The following is a 16789-nucleotide window of genomic DNA, read 5'->3' on the forward strand; positions in this document are numbered from 1 at the left end:
CTAAAAGACAAATATACTAGTTTGCTAGTGAATGCAGATTCACAAAGGAACCTATTCACTATAATGCAAGATCAGTACTTTGCTATTTTATTATCCCCAGCTCATGACAATCTGGGGTTCTGCATTGGATATAGCACCTGAAGGTTTTCAGAGGTTCTAGGTTGACCTGAAAGGATAAAGTTATCACTGAGTTTAATATTAATGAATGAACTAGAGCTAATTTGGACCACAGGTAACAATGCAGAAGCTCCACCAGAAAGGTTTGCTACGACAGGTGCCTTTACGTCATAAATTTGGGGGTTTTCATGTTACGTAATCTATTCCTAACAAAGCTGAAGATAATTGTCGAAATGTGACTTCACATAATTACAAAGTTTAACAATGCGTTAAGCTCTGATTTAATTTCCCTGTTCATTCACCAGGGAGGATCATAACAAATTACCAGGCCCCCTGTACACACAATAAAGAGTTGAAAAATGGATGCATTCATGATGCAGTACAGATATTACTTTCTCTGTGTATATTAGACATTATTTGAAGTTGTTTACTGGGTAATGGGATCCCAAATGACATGAACCTATGCAGCCAAATTAATTATATGACTGACATGAATAAAAAGAGTTTTGTATAATTAATGCAGAAATACAGTAAAACTTCAATAACTCACAATCCCATTATTTAGAAATTCTGCCAGTGCAGCCTTTGGCTCAATGGGTGTTGATTCCAGCACTCTCTTAGAAATATCTTGTCCGTGATTTCTGCACTCCTTTGAAATTCTCCAGGGCCCCGTTTCCTGCACTCCCTTGAAACTTCTGTTTCTGTTTCCCATGCTGCCATTAATTTCGCCGACTCCCCTGTTCCCACAATCCCTTCAACTTAATAGGTGCACATAAAAAAGTATTATACACTGTGTAACATCTTTTAAAAGTGACGAAAAAGTATGTTGCCATATAAAAGGGATTGCATCTAATAGACTGGAAAACCCGTCAGGTTTGGCAGATTAATGGAGTCTTACTGTATCACTACACCACGGATAATTCATCATGTCATTGTCAAATATATTGCACTAATGCTGCTTTCAGTTTATGCAAATCCAAATGTGCTCACCCCAAATTATCAGAATACACAGAGAATTTGTAAATCGTTTTATTAAGAAACTGATGAAAACAGAAAAGGATTTGAGCACATGAGGAGAGACATATTCTTGCAATTATATGGAAACCTGGGCGAGAGTTCACCTGGAATATTATGGATAGGTCGCATCTCCCTACCTAAGGAAGGATATACTTACGATTTGAGGAGTGCATTGAAGATTTCCCAGATTGTTTTCTGGGGTGGAGAGTTTGTTATAAGGAGAGATTAAACAGACAAGGTCTGCACTCTGAAATAAATGCAGAAAACGCTGGGGGTACTCAGGAGGTCAGGCAACATCTGTGGAAAGAGAAACAGAATTAACAATTCGGGACATAACCCTTCATCAAACTGGAAAGGTGACAAATCAAGCATGCTCTGAGTAGTAGATGAGGGGAGGAATAAAGAGAATAGAGAACGTCTGAAACATGGCCAAAGTTGTCTAGCTGACATTATTCTTTTGGTGTCTTCTACGAGAGCGTACAGAGCTGTCTGGAGGACTATAGGTGGAGGCAGATGAATGAGGTAAGGAGCAAAAGAAACAAAAATCAGACTACAACTGTGCAATGTGGAACACAGCAGTTTTTGAAATTGTGGTTGTGGGAAATATTCAGATCAGGTCAAAAAGAGAAAATCAGAGTTAATTTTTCAGATGGATGACTTCAAATCAGAACTGACCTAAACAGGAAAGGATGATTTCTGGAATAGGCTGAATTCAAAATTAAGTCCCCAGGCTGCTTGGATAGAAGATGAAGTGCTGTTCCTCAAGCTTACCTTGGGTTTTACTGGAATAGGGTAGGAGGCCAAAAGCATTGTGGAGTGAAGAATTAAAATTACCCGTGACTGGAAGGTTAAGATTATCCTTGCAGTTTGATGGTGATAGTCTGTAAAGTGGTCACCCAATATGTGTTTGGTTTCTCCAATGTAGGACGATCCATTTCCTGAGCACCAAATGCAAACATTGAATCTGAAGAAGTGCAAGTTAATTATTGCTTCACCTGGAAAAACTAGTATTATCTATCGTCTGCCCTTTCACCTTGCCCCTTCCCTTCATCTAGGAACCTAACCAGTCCTTCCAGGTGAAGCAGCATTTCACTTGTATTAATTCCAATTTAATGCATTGCATTCAGTGTTCATAACGTGGTCTCCACTACACTAGAAAAACAGATTTAGTGAACACTTTCTAGCCAATTCCATTCAGTCTGTGTGTCCCTGAACTTCCAGACACCCTTCATTTTAATTCTCCAAACTAGTCCACACTGACCTTTCTGTACTTGTCCTTTAACACTCTTCCAATGGAACCACAAGTAAGCCCAAGGAACAGCTTCACATCTTCCAGCTGAGCATGATGTGGTCCTTGGGATTGAATATTGAATTGAACAATTTCTGGTAATCAACCTTTCCTATTTGTATCAAACTGGGCCAATTCTGTTGCAAGGTCATCCACCTTTAACAGTAACTCAGTTTGTTTTCCCTCTCTGCACATGCTCTCTCTTAGGATGATTTTTTTGTGCATTCTTTTCTATTTCTGATTTCCAGTAACTGCTGTGATCTGCATCTCACACCTCCAGTGTGTATTTTTATCACTCTGCTTTCTCCATTGATCCTCCTCTAGTTACTTCCTTCAGACAGATCAACTCCCTCACTGAGAAGGCAGAAAAGGCAACTGAGTCATCAGGGCAGCTTTTGGCTCCACCCTATAACAGACCTTCCCTCTTCCACCCTCTCTGAAAGTTAAGACACACTTGGTTTCTCACCATTCCAGTTTGATGAAGAGTCATTTACCTGAAATGTTAACTTAATTTCTCTCCCTTTTGAAGCTACCTGACCTGTTGCACATCTATTACAATTTCTGTTTTTATTTCAGATTTCAAGTATCTACAATGCTTATGAATTCAGAATGTCACATGATCTCATTAAAATGCACACATTTCTTACTTTTTGATAGGGCTGATGCGGAGTTGATGTTTCTCATCGTTGGTTTGTCTAGAACCAGTCTTAGTATAGGGGTTAGTCAATCAGTTCAGAAATAGGACATCGCTTCACCTGAGAGTGGTGTATCCTTGAAATTCATTACCCAAGAGTGCTGAGGAGGCTTAAAGACTTGTGCTTAAAAAATGAATAAATCTTTGGGTAAGTAGTGGACGTGCGACTAATGCAAGTGGAAATTTCAGCCATAATCTTACTGAATGGACGAGCTGCACATGGGGTCAAGCAATTTAATTCTGCTTCACTTTCTGAAAATAATTTTAAGAATTTGGATTGAAATACTTTTGGAAATAAAACTACAAGCAACTTTGTAAACCATGCTGTAACTCATTTTAATTTTAGGGAAAAACTTTCACCAGTTGCTAATGAAATTCAAGGGAAATTAGTACTGTGAAATTAAAATAAATTATGTATTGTGTGCCTATAAATAGTAAGCTTATAATGCCTGTCCAGTTGCACCATGATATATTGAACCATGCCTTTGTGGAATATAAATATCCTGTTGAAAAACTGGTGCTTGAAACTTTATCATGAAAAATTGTAAAAGCACTAGGAAGCTGAGCTGGAAAACTGTTATTTTTACCAAACTAGTAAAAAAAAACTGTTTGCAATTGCATGAAAGAAAATGAAGAATCTGTTGCAGAAATATTTGGAGTCGGATCTTTTCAAGGATTCTTGGTTGAGCTGAGAGAGAGAAATTACTATATATGACTAGACTAAGTGGGACCAGTTTGGTCCCAGCTTCACATGGGAGGGCTGCTCCCCCAACACAATATTCCACCTCTCCACCAATTCCAAGATTGCTGTCCAGTGTATGTGGGGGGGGGGCTTTCTGGAGTGTTATCATAGGTGTTGTGGGCCGAAGGGACTGGTTTCCAGTGAGCTAGTATGGACATTGTGGGCCGAATGGATTCTTGGGCTGGCAGCTCAGTCACTCAGGACTGGCAGCTCAGTCAAGCCTGGCAGGCTGGCAGCTCAGAAACTGCCAGAAAATCTGCCGAAAACAGGTGAGAGACTGTGAGAGAGAAGGGGGAGGTGGACAATCAATTTTAGACATTTTCATATTTTTTTATAGTTGCAAAGGCACACAGTTGCAAAAGGCACACAGATGCAAAAGGCACACAGATGCAAAAGGCACACACTTGCAAAAGGCACACACTTGCAAAAGGCACACACTTGCAAAAGGCACACACTTGCAAAAGGCACACACTTGCAAAAGGCACACACTTGCAAAAGGCACATACTTGCAAAAGGCACACGGTTGCAAAAGGCACACGGTTGCAAAAGGCACACAGTTGCAATAGGTACACATTTCAATAGCCACACAATTGCAAAAGGCACAGTTTAAAAACACATAAAGGGCACTTACAGGTCAGTATTCTCAGTGTTCTGTAGATTTCCTTCTGAGATTGAGAGTCGTGACCCTCTCCCTCCCCTATCTTGCAGAGACTGAGCCATGCCCACACTGCCGTGTTTTATAACTTCTCCCCCTCCCACTGAAGGGGCGTGGCCATGCGTGATTGACAGGAGAGAGAATTGCAAAATTTTTTAAACATTAATATGTCTTTTATTTTTCATCGATGGGAAAAATCCACTGGCCCTGACAGCTGGAGGGGGACTCTGAGTAAGGTGGCCAAAAATCACAGCCGTAAGTGGTTACGTTATTTCTAAAATCAATATACAGTGCAAACAGGAAGTGGTCAAGTTTAGACTTATAATTATATAGATGTGCAGGAAAGAACTGCAGATGTTGCTTTAAATCGAAGGTAGACATAAAATACTGGAGTAACTCAGCGGGACAGGCAGCATCTCTGGAGCGAAGGAATGGGTGACATTTCGGGAGTCTGGTCTCGACCTGAAACATCACCCATTCCTTCTCTCCAGAGATGAGGTACTCCAGCATTTTGTGTCTACTTACTATATATGATATTAAGGCCAATTTAGAACTGTAGCAACAGTGGCAAGGCTGCAGCAGGAACTTCTGCTGCAAGGGGTGCATTATTTCACAAAGGTGAGTGTGATTGTTATTTTTTATAAATTTTTGATTTAGTTGTACTTTAGTTGTGATTGTATAGACACTGAATGTCAATTCATTCCTTGTGAGCTTTTTATTAAAATAACCAAAACCATACCCAATTATCAAAATACTAATAAAAACTGTAATAAACCTACTCTCAATGAACCGATGCAAGAAAGTCAAGCCTTAAAATAATGACCTACGACTTATGCACCACTATTTAATAGTATTTTATATGTACCTTGTTCAAATAATTCATCAGTTGCATCACGGCAAATAGCTTCTGGATCTAAAAAACATTAAATAAATAATGTAATTAGCCTGAGGCAATATAAAGTGAAATCATTTTTCCTGCTTTAAGATTTGTTCACTGTCTGAAGTGATGGAGATGATATTCAACTTGCTACCCAGGTATAAAACCATGAATGCAGATCAAATGCCCATGTAAAATTGCCCATTTCCATCTCCATTTAAAATTAAGTTGATATGTTACAGAAAATTATATTCATCCCTTAACCAGGAGATTAGTTTGTATGCAAAACGCAGGATTCACATGCCATAATCACAATTTCATATGGAAGCAGTGGCCATTCTATATTGGTTATAATTTCGAACTATTTTTAAAGAGATCCACTGAATGTACTAAGCAGGCTGCTAACATAATTTTCATTTGTGAGCAGCCTGAAAATTATGAGCTGTTCTTCCATTTAGTATTTCAACATGGGTGGCACTTCACTCTGTGGGAATGGAACTTTATTCCAGTGAATGTACCCTTCAGAGCTAGGCTAAGCAGGCCTGGTGCAGGTGTGGTCCAGTGAGTTCTGAAAACGTTTGCTAAACATAAAGAAGAGCTTGAGAACTCAGTCTACACCGAGGTATCCTAATCTTCCTACGTAGATAAGGAAGTCTGTTTTTCAGTGGAAAGTTACTGAATGCTGGATCATAATAGTTAACAAAAGAGCAATAGTTGGGTAGACCACCCATGCCTCCTGCCGCTAGTAGCGCAGAAACGTTGCAGTAAGTGGGGGCTTATGATTGGCTTGGAGAGGGGACTTGAAAGATGAGATAGAATAATGTCAAGATGCCTTGTATTATATTTGACTTGTATTAATCATCTGATGTTGAATAAGATTAACATAAACAAAAAGTATATTATGACTAATGAAATAATTGATACCCATGCAGTAGGTAGCAATAACAGGAAAACATATAGCCAAGGACGAAGTATATTTTCGTATACGCGTACCTCTAGATTCAGGGAGTTTCTTCCCAGTTGTTATCGGGCAACTTAACCAACCTATCACCAACTGGAGAGCAGTCACGACCTATCATTTACCTCATTGATGACCCTCAGACTATTTCTAATTGGACTTTACTGCATAATATCTTGCACTAAAACATTTTCTCTTTCAAAGGAGATTGGAATAGAACGGGTACATTTGATTTGCTGTGCCAGGTTCTGTATTTTTGATTGTCTCTGTGAAAACCTCATAATTTAACTGCACATTCTTCTTCCATATTCCTGAAATTATCTGGTTAACAGAAATCTACCAAATTCCTATTGAAAAATAACAATTTAACCATGACAGTAGAAGGGATGATTCTAAGTTTTAATCACCCTTTACCTACAAGTACTGTTCACGCAATGCTGCAAAGGTCAAAATATATTTTCTGAGCTGTTGGGTCCAGAATTGAATGAAATGAAGTGCTTGAGGTTTGGTTTAACCTAAGCTTTGTAAAGTTGCAGCACGGTTTCTAAAATCTTCTGTTCGGTTACAGTTGTTCTACTTCTGCTGCAGGTCACTGGGAATGCAGTGAAAAAAAGCATTTATCTGTATAAATTGAACAGTGGTAAAAGAAAGAGCACTACAATTCCTGGCTTGATTCAAAAGAATTTGCAATTGTACTTAAACAGCCCACCTTGGCGTGAATGCATATTTTTCTAAATTATATGCAATACAATGGTTTGTTAACTAACAGAACATGATTTAAAACCAATTGATCAAAATGCTTTTAAAAACAAAACTCTTCCCTTTCGTTGATAATTAATTAACAAAAAATTTTTTAAACCTAAAATATCACTGGTATATTTTCTAGAAAACAATATGGCAGACTAATGGGCCTGTCCCACTTACGCGACTTTTTTGGTGACTGCTGGCACCCATCATAGGTCGTTGTAGGTTGTCGATAATTTTCAACATGTTTAAAATACAGCGGCGACAAGAAAGACGCTACAACTCTTTGGGTGACTGAGGAGACTACTCACAACCATACAGGCAACACCCCGGCGACATCACTTGGGGTGAAGCCTGTATGGCCGTGAGTAGTCGCCCACAGAGTTTTACCTTGTTCTCGTCGCCACTGGATTTTCAACATGTTGAAAATTTTCGGCGACCTGCAACAACCTAAAGTCGCGTAAGTGTGTAAGTAAATGATTTTATCCCAGCTATTTGTGGATAAACAGCAATACAGCTGCCATTATAGAGGATACAGAGCAGCATCTCCTAGAATACAGTACCAATGACAAGAAAATAGTTGATGTTAAATTAATCATTGTGCATCTACTGGCCTAACATGTAGACACATTTTATAAATACCTTGTTTTCTGTGAGCATCTTGAGGACCCTTTATCTCCAAAATACCTTCAATAAGAATTAATATTGTTAGTATAAACAATGGTTACGCAGCCTGCTCTCACTTTTTGTTCAGTTTCTCAATTTCTTTGAACAATAATGGTATATATTTGAACTTGCCTTCTGGGTTTCAAACTGGTTATTTAGATCAGATGTTCACTTTAAAAATCCCCATATCATTTGCATTCAATTATTCTGAAATGTCATTGTGTTTAGTTTAGTTTTGACATACAGCATGGAAACAGCTCTTCAGCCCACCGTTTGTCCGCACTGACAAACGATCACCCGCATGCTAGTTCCATGTTATCACAGTTTCACATCCTACATACTTGGGGCAATTTACAGAAGCCATTTAACCTACAACCTGAATATCTTTGGAATGTGAGAGGAAACCAGACCACCCACACACGGTCACAGGGAGAAAGTACAAACTCCGTACAGACAGCACCCATAGTCAGGATCGAACCCGGGTCTCTGGCGCTGTAAGGCAGTAACTCCTACCACTGCGCACTGTGCTTCCCTAAACAATGCAATGTAAACAATGTATATTGCAGCTTCACTACTAACTTTGGGGTGATCGTGGTTCTGAATTGGAGGCGACATTGATTGAACAGTTTCTTATATTGTTCTGTTCTGCCTCACCTCAATTGGAAACTTGAGGAAGCGGTAGATCACTGTGATGAGGTGCAGTCTGACATGATATTGGATCTATTGTGGACTCCGTGATTAAAATCATGGCTTGCTTATCATCTTGAGCAAATTTATGATGATTTCCTATGAACAGCCAAAGCTGAGGAAGATACTCTACAGTCTCTCTCATCTGTCAGGTGTCAAAGGTTACATTAAGTAGTTGATGCTGCTCCCAGCATTTATCTTAAAATTGTTGAAGATCATGTCCTCAGTCAAATTCTGGTGATGAACTTCCATGTGGCATGCAGCAGGGGGAGCCCTCAGCAGTTACCACAGCAGAAAATCAAAGCACTGGAGCAACTCAGCAGATTAGGCAACATCCTTCTTCAGACTGAAGAAGGGTCCCAACAGAAATATCTGTCTATTTCCCTCCCCAAATGTAGCTTGGGTGGATGAGTAAATACGGCAGTTTTTTTGCTCAAGATTCCATCATTTGTGGTCTCTTGTCACAGCAGTTATCACAGTTGGATATGTCTTGTTTCTTAACAAGACATATCCAACTGCCCCTTCTGCCCAGAGATGTATGCAGAAGGGGCAATTCCCATGCTACAAATTTCTGTTCAAATGGATAGCCATCATAAAGACATTCTTTCATAAAGACAGTCAATGAATTATGCTGTAATATGATAGGCTATCTGAAATAGCAATTCCACCATATCATGTGAAGATCACCAACAATTTCTAAAGAAACATTACAAAAACATGCCAGGGAAGAATGGCTAAAAGAGCTGGTGATTCAGAGCACACTGGATAATCAGATTGGAGATTCTCATGGAAGTGAATCATGTGGAGGACAGAGGCACTGTACCCAATAAAGATATTGACATCTCAAAGCTGCTTCTCCAATGGCAGCCAACTATGGAAGAGGTTGCCACAAAAAAACTGGTGAAAATCAGATCTCTAAACTTCATCTGTGCTCAGCCCTACACATCTGTTAACCATCTTCAAATGCTCCCAACCATGCTTTCAGTCAATCCTCTAAAATATCTGTACCATAGTTGAAGCAACATTTTTATGCAGCTATTCCCACATTCTTGCACTTCTGTTCCATCGTCAACAGTCTCTGGTGACAGTGTTACTGTTTCTGCACTCTCTCTAGCATTATCACATACTTTTTCTAGTGAATAAAACTGAAACTTCTATTACAATATTTAAATTTTCTTGTGCATCTTCATGCCAATGTCTTACAACCTTCATACATATAATGACAAAAATGCTGGTCATATTTTCCTCAAACTTTATGATTCTTGCAGAACGCTAATTTTTATTTTTAATTTACTGAATTCAATCTCACAGTCCATGAACAAAATCATGTGCTATGTAATTTCTTGGCACATTAGTCCTAGGTGATGTCACAATGAATGTAAAGCCCATGTCCCACTTAGGCGATTTTTTCAGACTACAGGCGACTAGGCTTTCACATGGTCGCGGGGTGACGCCTGTATGGTCGTGAGTAGTCTCCTCAAGTCGCCTAAAGAGTCGTAACGTTTTTCTGGTCACCGCTGGATTTTGAAATGTTCAAAACTTTTTGGCGACTGTGGGCTTAACGTAGCTTGCCTTCTCCTGTCGTAGGTTGTCGCCAGGGTGACGCAGGTTGTCTCCGGATGTTGACTGGTGAATTCCATTTGCGACTACCTATGTCAACCTACGTCAACCGGCGACAGGTACTGGCGACTTCATTGTCTTCAGTTGTCGCTGACAGGGTTGTTGCTTATCATAGCTTGTCGCAGGTGGACTTTGGTTGTCGTAGGTTGTCGTCTGTGTGGTCGTAGGTGGTCATAGATGGACATCCTAATGGGTCGCCAGTTGTCGGTAGTTTGCCGTAGCTTGACATTGACTAGGTGGTAGGTTGTCGTAGCTTGTCGTAGACATTGTCGTAGGGGGGGTCCACTCGCCTTTTTCGGCGACCTGCTATGACTGTGACAGTCGCCGGCAGTCGCCAAAAAAATCGCCAAAGTGGGACAGGCCCTTAACACTTAATTTCACCAGTAGGAAATAAAACTGATTTAACTAAATGAATCACAAAGGAATTGCACACTTATAATTATTCATGGAGAGACTGTAATACTCTCCAATGTCAATCCAGTTGCACAGAAAGAACAGAGCACAGTTTCCTGGAAGATGATTAATTTTATAAATAAATAGAGGATGTAATACCAGTAACATGCAATGTAACACGCTAAATGTAAAAAGACATTTGATAATTACCTTGATGATAGCAACAAGAACCAATATCTGCAGTATGTTCACAAGTATCTTTAGAATCTAAAATATATGTAAAAAAGAATATTATCAATATTAAATAAACTGGAATTACTCTTGACAAAGCACATCCTTTGGGAGTAAAGATAGAGGAAAATGTTCTCAATATAAAAATGAGTTCTGCCAGGCAATGACGTATGTCGGTACAGAATTGATGTAAATTATTTTAAGGGAAGAACGGAAGAGCCCTCAGATGAGCCTTGTGGTGTAGAGGGATTAGATGTCCATAGTGAAAATCAGTGAGCTGGAAGATGTCAAAGTGGTAGCGAACATCAGAGATGTAACAAATGTAAATCAAAAGGGACTGGAAGAGAGAAATAATGATGTCAAGGTGAGAACGAATAAGTCCTGTGGGGCAATACATTGAAACAATAACCTCAATTGGAGAGGCCCTGGTCAGTTCAACAACATTCTCCATAATTTCTGCTAACTACCCCCACCCCTTTTCCCGTTAGTATTATGAAGGGACCATTTATTCCCTGCCCAGTAAGACCAGACTCTGAACAAAATCTGTGCTGTTTGCCTTGATTAATCCGTTTTCCCGCAGATGGCCATTCGTCCTGTACCGAAGTTAAAATGAGTTACATGGGTTGATGAAGATATGCAGTTGCTGTGGTGTACATGGACTTCCATGGAAGGCTTTTGATGACAGTTAGGAACAGTTTTAACAACAATGCTGAAGTACATGGCATGAAAGAGACATTGATATCATGGGTACAATGTTGGCTATCTAACAGTCAACAGAGGCATGGTGAATGCTTGTTTTCAATTGGACTATAATCAACCTTATTTTTTCCAGGGATCATGGGAGGGGCATTTCTTTTTTTGATCTGGGCTAATGACCTAGATTTGGATGCACAAGCCAGAGTTTCTAAATTTCATAATACCATGAATTGGAAAAAGCATTGCAGCAAGATGTAAAGGGACTTATTTCTCCATATAAACAGAGCATTGTTTATATGGAGAAATGGGAAGTGATGCAATTTGGCAAAGAATAAGGAGATGCAATATAAAATCCCTCATTCCAGGAGGAGTGCAAGAGAGTGTCCCGAGGTATATGTACACAAATCACTGAAAATAGCAAAGCAGGTCATCAAGAGTGTTTAATTGTCATATGTAACAACAATGGAAGAATGAATTTCTCACTTGCTGCAGCTTACTTAATCCAACAACACACAGATAATTATACAATATTCAGTAATACAATAATCTACAACTGTAGGTTTGTAGGTTAATCGGCTTCTGTAGATTGCTCCTAGTGTGTCGGGCGTAGAACTAGTGAACAGGTGATTGATGGTGAGCCAAAGGGCCTGTTTCCACACTGTATCTCTAAACTAAACTAATAATCAGTAGTACTAGGTAACAAGATCATAATAGTGCAAAATTGAAGTACATAGTATAATCAAAACAAAATCCATAGTAGATAATAGTTGCTGAACTAGGGTTGTGGTTAGCGTTGTGCAGTGTTCAAGAGACTGATGGATGCCGGGAAGATTCTGTTCTTGAACATGGAGGATATGGTTCTTAAGCTCCTCTATCTTCTTCCAGGTGATAATTGTGAGATGAGCATGGCCAGATGTGAGTCTTGGATTATATTAGCTGCCTTTTGGTAGTGCCTCTTGTAGATTCCTTTGACGGAAGGGAGTTCAGTACCAGTGACGGTCTGGGCAATGTCTACCATTTTCTGCAGCTTCCTTCATTGCTGTGTGTTTGAGTTACCAAACCAGGCAGTGAGGGAACTAGTCAATACGCTTTCTGACATATTTCTGTGGAGGTTTTCTAGAGTTTCGGTGACATACCAAATCTCCTCAATCTTCTAAGGAAGCAGAGGCAGAAGATGAGATTTCTTAGCGATTGGATCGATCTGCAGAGCCCATGACAGAGCTTCAGAGATATGCGTGCCCAGAAACTTGAAGTTGTTGACTCTCTCCACCACCGTCCCATCGATAAATGCTTTATTTATTTTAAAACTCTTGACTCTGAGCTCTAGACTCTGTAGTCAGAAGAAATATCCTCCTTGTGTCTACAATGTGGTCACTTCTTATTCTTTTAAACTCTGTCGAAATGTGGTATAAACTACTCTATCTCTTAAATGATATTTAAGGAACCAGCATGATTAATCACTGCATTCCCTTTACAACAAGTATATCATTTTGTTTAAATTGTACACAATACTTCAGATATTATTCCAGCTAGGCCCTGTGCAATATTTTTTCCTGTACCTTAATCTATTAACTTTTATATTTTGTAAATAAAGACATAAAATGCTATAGTAACTCAGCAGGTCATGCAGCATCTCTGGCAAACATGTTGATGTTTCGGATTGGGACCCTTCTTCAGACTGAATGTGGTGTGGGGAGAGGGGGAGAAAGCAGGCACAGAGGTTGTAGGGAGTTCAATGCCTGGCAAGTGGTAGGTGGATATAGGTGAGGGTTTTTGATAGGCAGATGGTTGGACAGATGCCACCGATGAAGAGACAAAAAGTGGACAGAAGGGATGCAATTGTAAAACCAGCAGTGGAAGGGAACAGAGGAAGGGGGAAAGGGAGAAATGGGTGCAAATCCAGGAGTGGAACAGAGATGGGCAGGAGGGGGTGTTGCTAGTAGGTTTGTTACCTGAAATTGGTGAATTCAATGCTCATATCATTACTTTGTAAGCTACTCAAGCTATACAAGGTGCTAATCCTCCAGTTTGTATGTGGCTTCATTCTGGCAATGGACGAGACCCAGGCCAAAAACGTCAGCATGGGAATAGGAAAGGGAGTTAAAATCTCCCAGAAACTGGGGGATCCAGTAGGCCTTGGCTGACTGAGCGCAAATGTTCAGGGAAACGATTGCCTCATCTAGGGTCTCGCCGATGTAAATGAGGCCACAGTGGGAACACCGAAGCAGTAGATGAGGTTAGAGAAGGTGCATGTGAATCTGTCTCAGCTGGAAGGACTCCTGGGGTCACTGGATTGATGTGAGTGAGAAAGTATAGAACAGGTGTTACATCTCCAGTGCTTTCAGGGGAAAGTACCTGGGCAGAGGGTGGTTCGGGATGAGTAAACCAAGGAGATTTGGAGAGAGAAGCCTCTGCAGAAGATAGAAAAGGATAGGAATGGGAATATGTGTTTGGGGTAGCATCACATTGAAGGTGCCAGAAATGTTGGATAATGGTATGCTGGATGCCGTATCTGGTGCGGTGAAAGGCGAGGACCAGGGGTATTAATTTAGTTTAGAGATACATTGGAAACAGGCCCTTTGGCCCACCGAGTCCGAACCCACACACTAACACTATCCTATACAAACTTGGACAATTTACAATTTTATTGATGCCAGTTAACCTACAGACCTGTACTTTGAAGTGTTGGAGGAAACCAGAGTACTCAAAAAAAACCCACGAAGGTCACGGGGAGAATGTACAAACTTAGTACAGACAGCACACGTGGTCAGGATCGAACCCCGGTCTCTAGCGCTGCAAGGCAGCAAGGTAACAATGAATATAAAATTTACGAAATTAAAGTTGACACTAAAGATGTTTTGCACTGCAGAATAAATTAATAGGAATACTGCACAGTAAATGGGAACTTTCTAATATTTATCCAATCGCTTACATAAAGAAAACATGAGATTGTCTTTTAGTTAGTTTAGAGATACAGCGCAGAAACAGGCACTTCCGTGCACCGAGTCCGCAACGACCAGCGATCCCCGCACGTTAACACCATCCTACAACAGGGATGATTTTTACATTTATACCAAGTCAATTAACCTACAAACCTGTACATCTTTAGAGTGGGAGGAAACCAAAGTTCTCAGAGAAAACCCAAGCAGGTCATGGGGTGAATGTCCAAACTCCGTACAGACTAGCACCCGTAGGCAGAATCAAATCCGGGATTCTGGCGCAGTAAATGCTGCAAGGCAGCAACTCTACAGCTGTGCCATCGTGCCGCACCTTGAAATATAATTAAACTGATATACAAAGAATGATGTCAAATTAATGACTTATAGAGTATAATGTACTAACGTATGCATACACTTTATAAATACCTTGTTGGCTGGAACCAAGATCTGTTGTAAGTTTGCAAGTGCCTTCTGCATCTAAAATATATTTAGGAAGTCAATGTTTGGTAACTTATATTACTTAACATTGATAAATAACTCTTCCTGACTTCCATTTTATTTAGCCTCACATTTTGGTTCACAGCAGCAACTTCACTTATGTGGATTAGGCTTGCATAAAATATTATTGTTGATTTTCAAGGTCATCCAGAATCAAACAAGCCACACAGACCAGCCCATTATTCAATTGACTCTACTTGAGTCTATTGAGTAAAAAATGGCTGAGACCACTGGATACTGTAAAGGCTATGGGACATGGAAACCCAAGTAGTATTACAATAAGACATACTGCAGAACTAACTAGACTCGACTACAATCCACCAGCATCCATCTAATAATGTAGAAACTTATGTTATCCTCAGAAGCTAGCAAAATGGAAGATCTGTTTGCAGTTTTTGATAAATTGCTCCCATTGGTTACGCTTGGTATGTGAATGTTACTGACAAAACCAGTATTTACGACTAATAAACAATCATCTTACTTTTTGTTGGGCACTAAATCAACCAATGGGTTCATGCTTGATTCTCATTCACTTCATTTTTACCATTCACCGGGATCCACCGCCACCTCCTCTGCCTTGAAAGATGTCAGCGACTGCAGGGGAGAAAGAGGAGGAGGCAGCGGTGGTGCAGTGTGGACAAAGTGACAGCTGACAGGAAGAAGCAGCAACTGGTGAGAGAGGAGGGGGCCACATGGTGACTGAGTGTCTCCTGTCAATGGCAGCGGCCTGAAGAAAGCACTGTTGGCCAAGGGCTACAACATGCACTGCAACAATAGCTGTGTCAACCAGACGGTGCAGCAGCTGGTGAAGGGCCTACACCAGCGGCTTCCGGACCCAGTTTGAAGGTGAAACGACACAAAGTGCTGGAGTTACTCAGCAGGGCAGGCAGCATCTCTGGAGGACATGGTTGGGGACCAATGTTTCAGATCAGGTCCTTTAGACTGATTCAATCTGAAGATGGGTCCCAACACGAAACGGCACCTATCGATGTTCTCCAAAGATGCTGCCTGGCCTGCTGAATTTCTCCAGAACTTTGTGCCATTTTGTGTATTAATCAACATCTGCAGTTCTTTCTTTCTACCTAGTTTTAAGGAGATATAAGGAGGTATAATAGTCACAATTAAGAGACTATTAGATAGGCATATGGGTATGCAGGAAATTGATCATGTTCAGGCAGATTACATTAATTTATCTTGGTATCATGTTCGATACAGACATTGGGGGCTGAAGGGCCTATTCCTGTGCTCAATGTTTCCTACATCCTCAGTTCTAGGTATTAATAACAATGATCCAATATCCTTTAATTATATACAACAGAAGACAAAAATTCCCAAGTTTTATGTAATTTCAGAGAGAATTTAACAATTTAAGGTTGTAGAAAAATACTGAATTTGTCATTGAGGTTCTCTTAAAGAGCAGAATAAATGACTAAAGGAGTGCAATCTCATTTTCTTTATGGGGAGATAATGTCCACGCATATAACGGCATATAATGGTACTTACCTCCAATTTTATTACATTGGGAGGTCATGTTGCAGTTGTATAAGACGTGGTGTTCAGTTCTGGGCACCATGTTATAGGAAAGATATTGTCAAGCTTGAAAGGGTTCAGAAAAGATTTACGAGAATGTTGCCAGGACTAGAGGGTGTGAGCTATAGGGAGAGGTTGAGTAGGCTGGGTGTCTATTCCATGGAACTCAGGAGTATGAGGGGAGATCTTATAGAGGTATACAAAATCCATGAGAGGAATAGATCGAGTAGATGCATAGAGTCTTTTGCCCAGAGTAGGGAAATCGAGGACCAGAGGACATAGGTTCAATGTGAGGGGGAAAAGATTTAATAGGAATCAGAGAGGTAACTTTTTCATACAAAGGGTGGTGGGCGTATGGAACAAGCTGCGTTTAAGAAACTATTAGACAGGTACATGGATAGGACAGGTTCGGAGGGATATGGACCAAGCGCAGGCAA

The 16789-nt window shown here is 40.3% G+C and overlaps 1 protein-coding gene across 1 annotated transcript in view; it reads right to left on the bottom strand.

Annotated features, from left to right (window-relative positions):
* LOC116987151 overlaps positions 1 to 16789 on the bottom strand; it is a 160370-nt gene that overhangs the window by 30474 nt on the left and 113107 nt on the right. The window contains exons 25-28 of the mRNA XM_033043028.1: positions 14751 to 14801; positions 10669 to 10725; positions 7735 to 7779; positions 5379 to 5426 (exon numbers count right to left, since the gene is read on the bottom strand). Of these exons, the coding sequence (XP_032898919.1) occupies positions 5379 to 5426; positions 7735 to 7779; positions 10669 to 10725; positions 14751 to 14801 (201 nt within the window). The remainder of the gene's footprint in view (positions 1 to 5378; positions 5427 to 7734; positions 7780 to 10668; positions 10726 to 14750; positions 14802 to 16789) is intronic.

The sequence above is a fragment of the Amblyraja radiata genome, chromosome 25, assembly GCF_010909765.2.
Source record: "Amblyraja radiata isolate CabotCenter1 chromosome 25, sAmbRad1.1.pri, whole genome shotgun sequence".
NCBI classification, from domain to species: Eukaryota; Metazoa; Chordata; class Chondrichthyes; order Rajiformes; family Rajidae; genus Amblyraja; species Amblyraja radiata.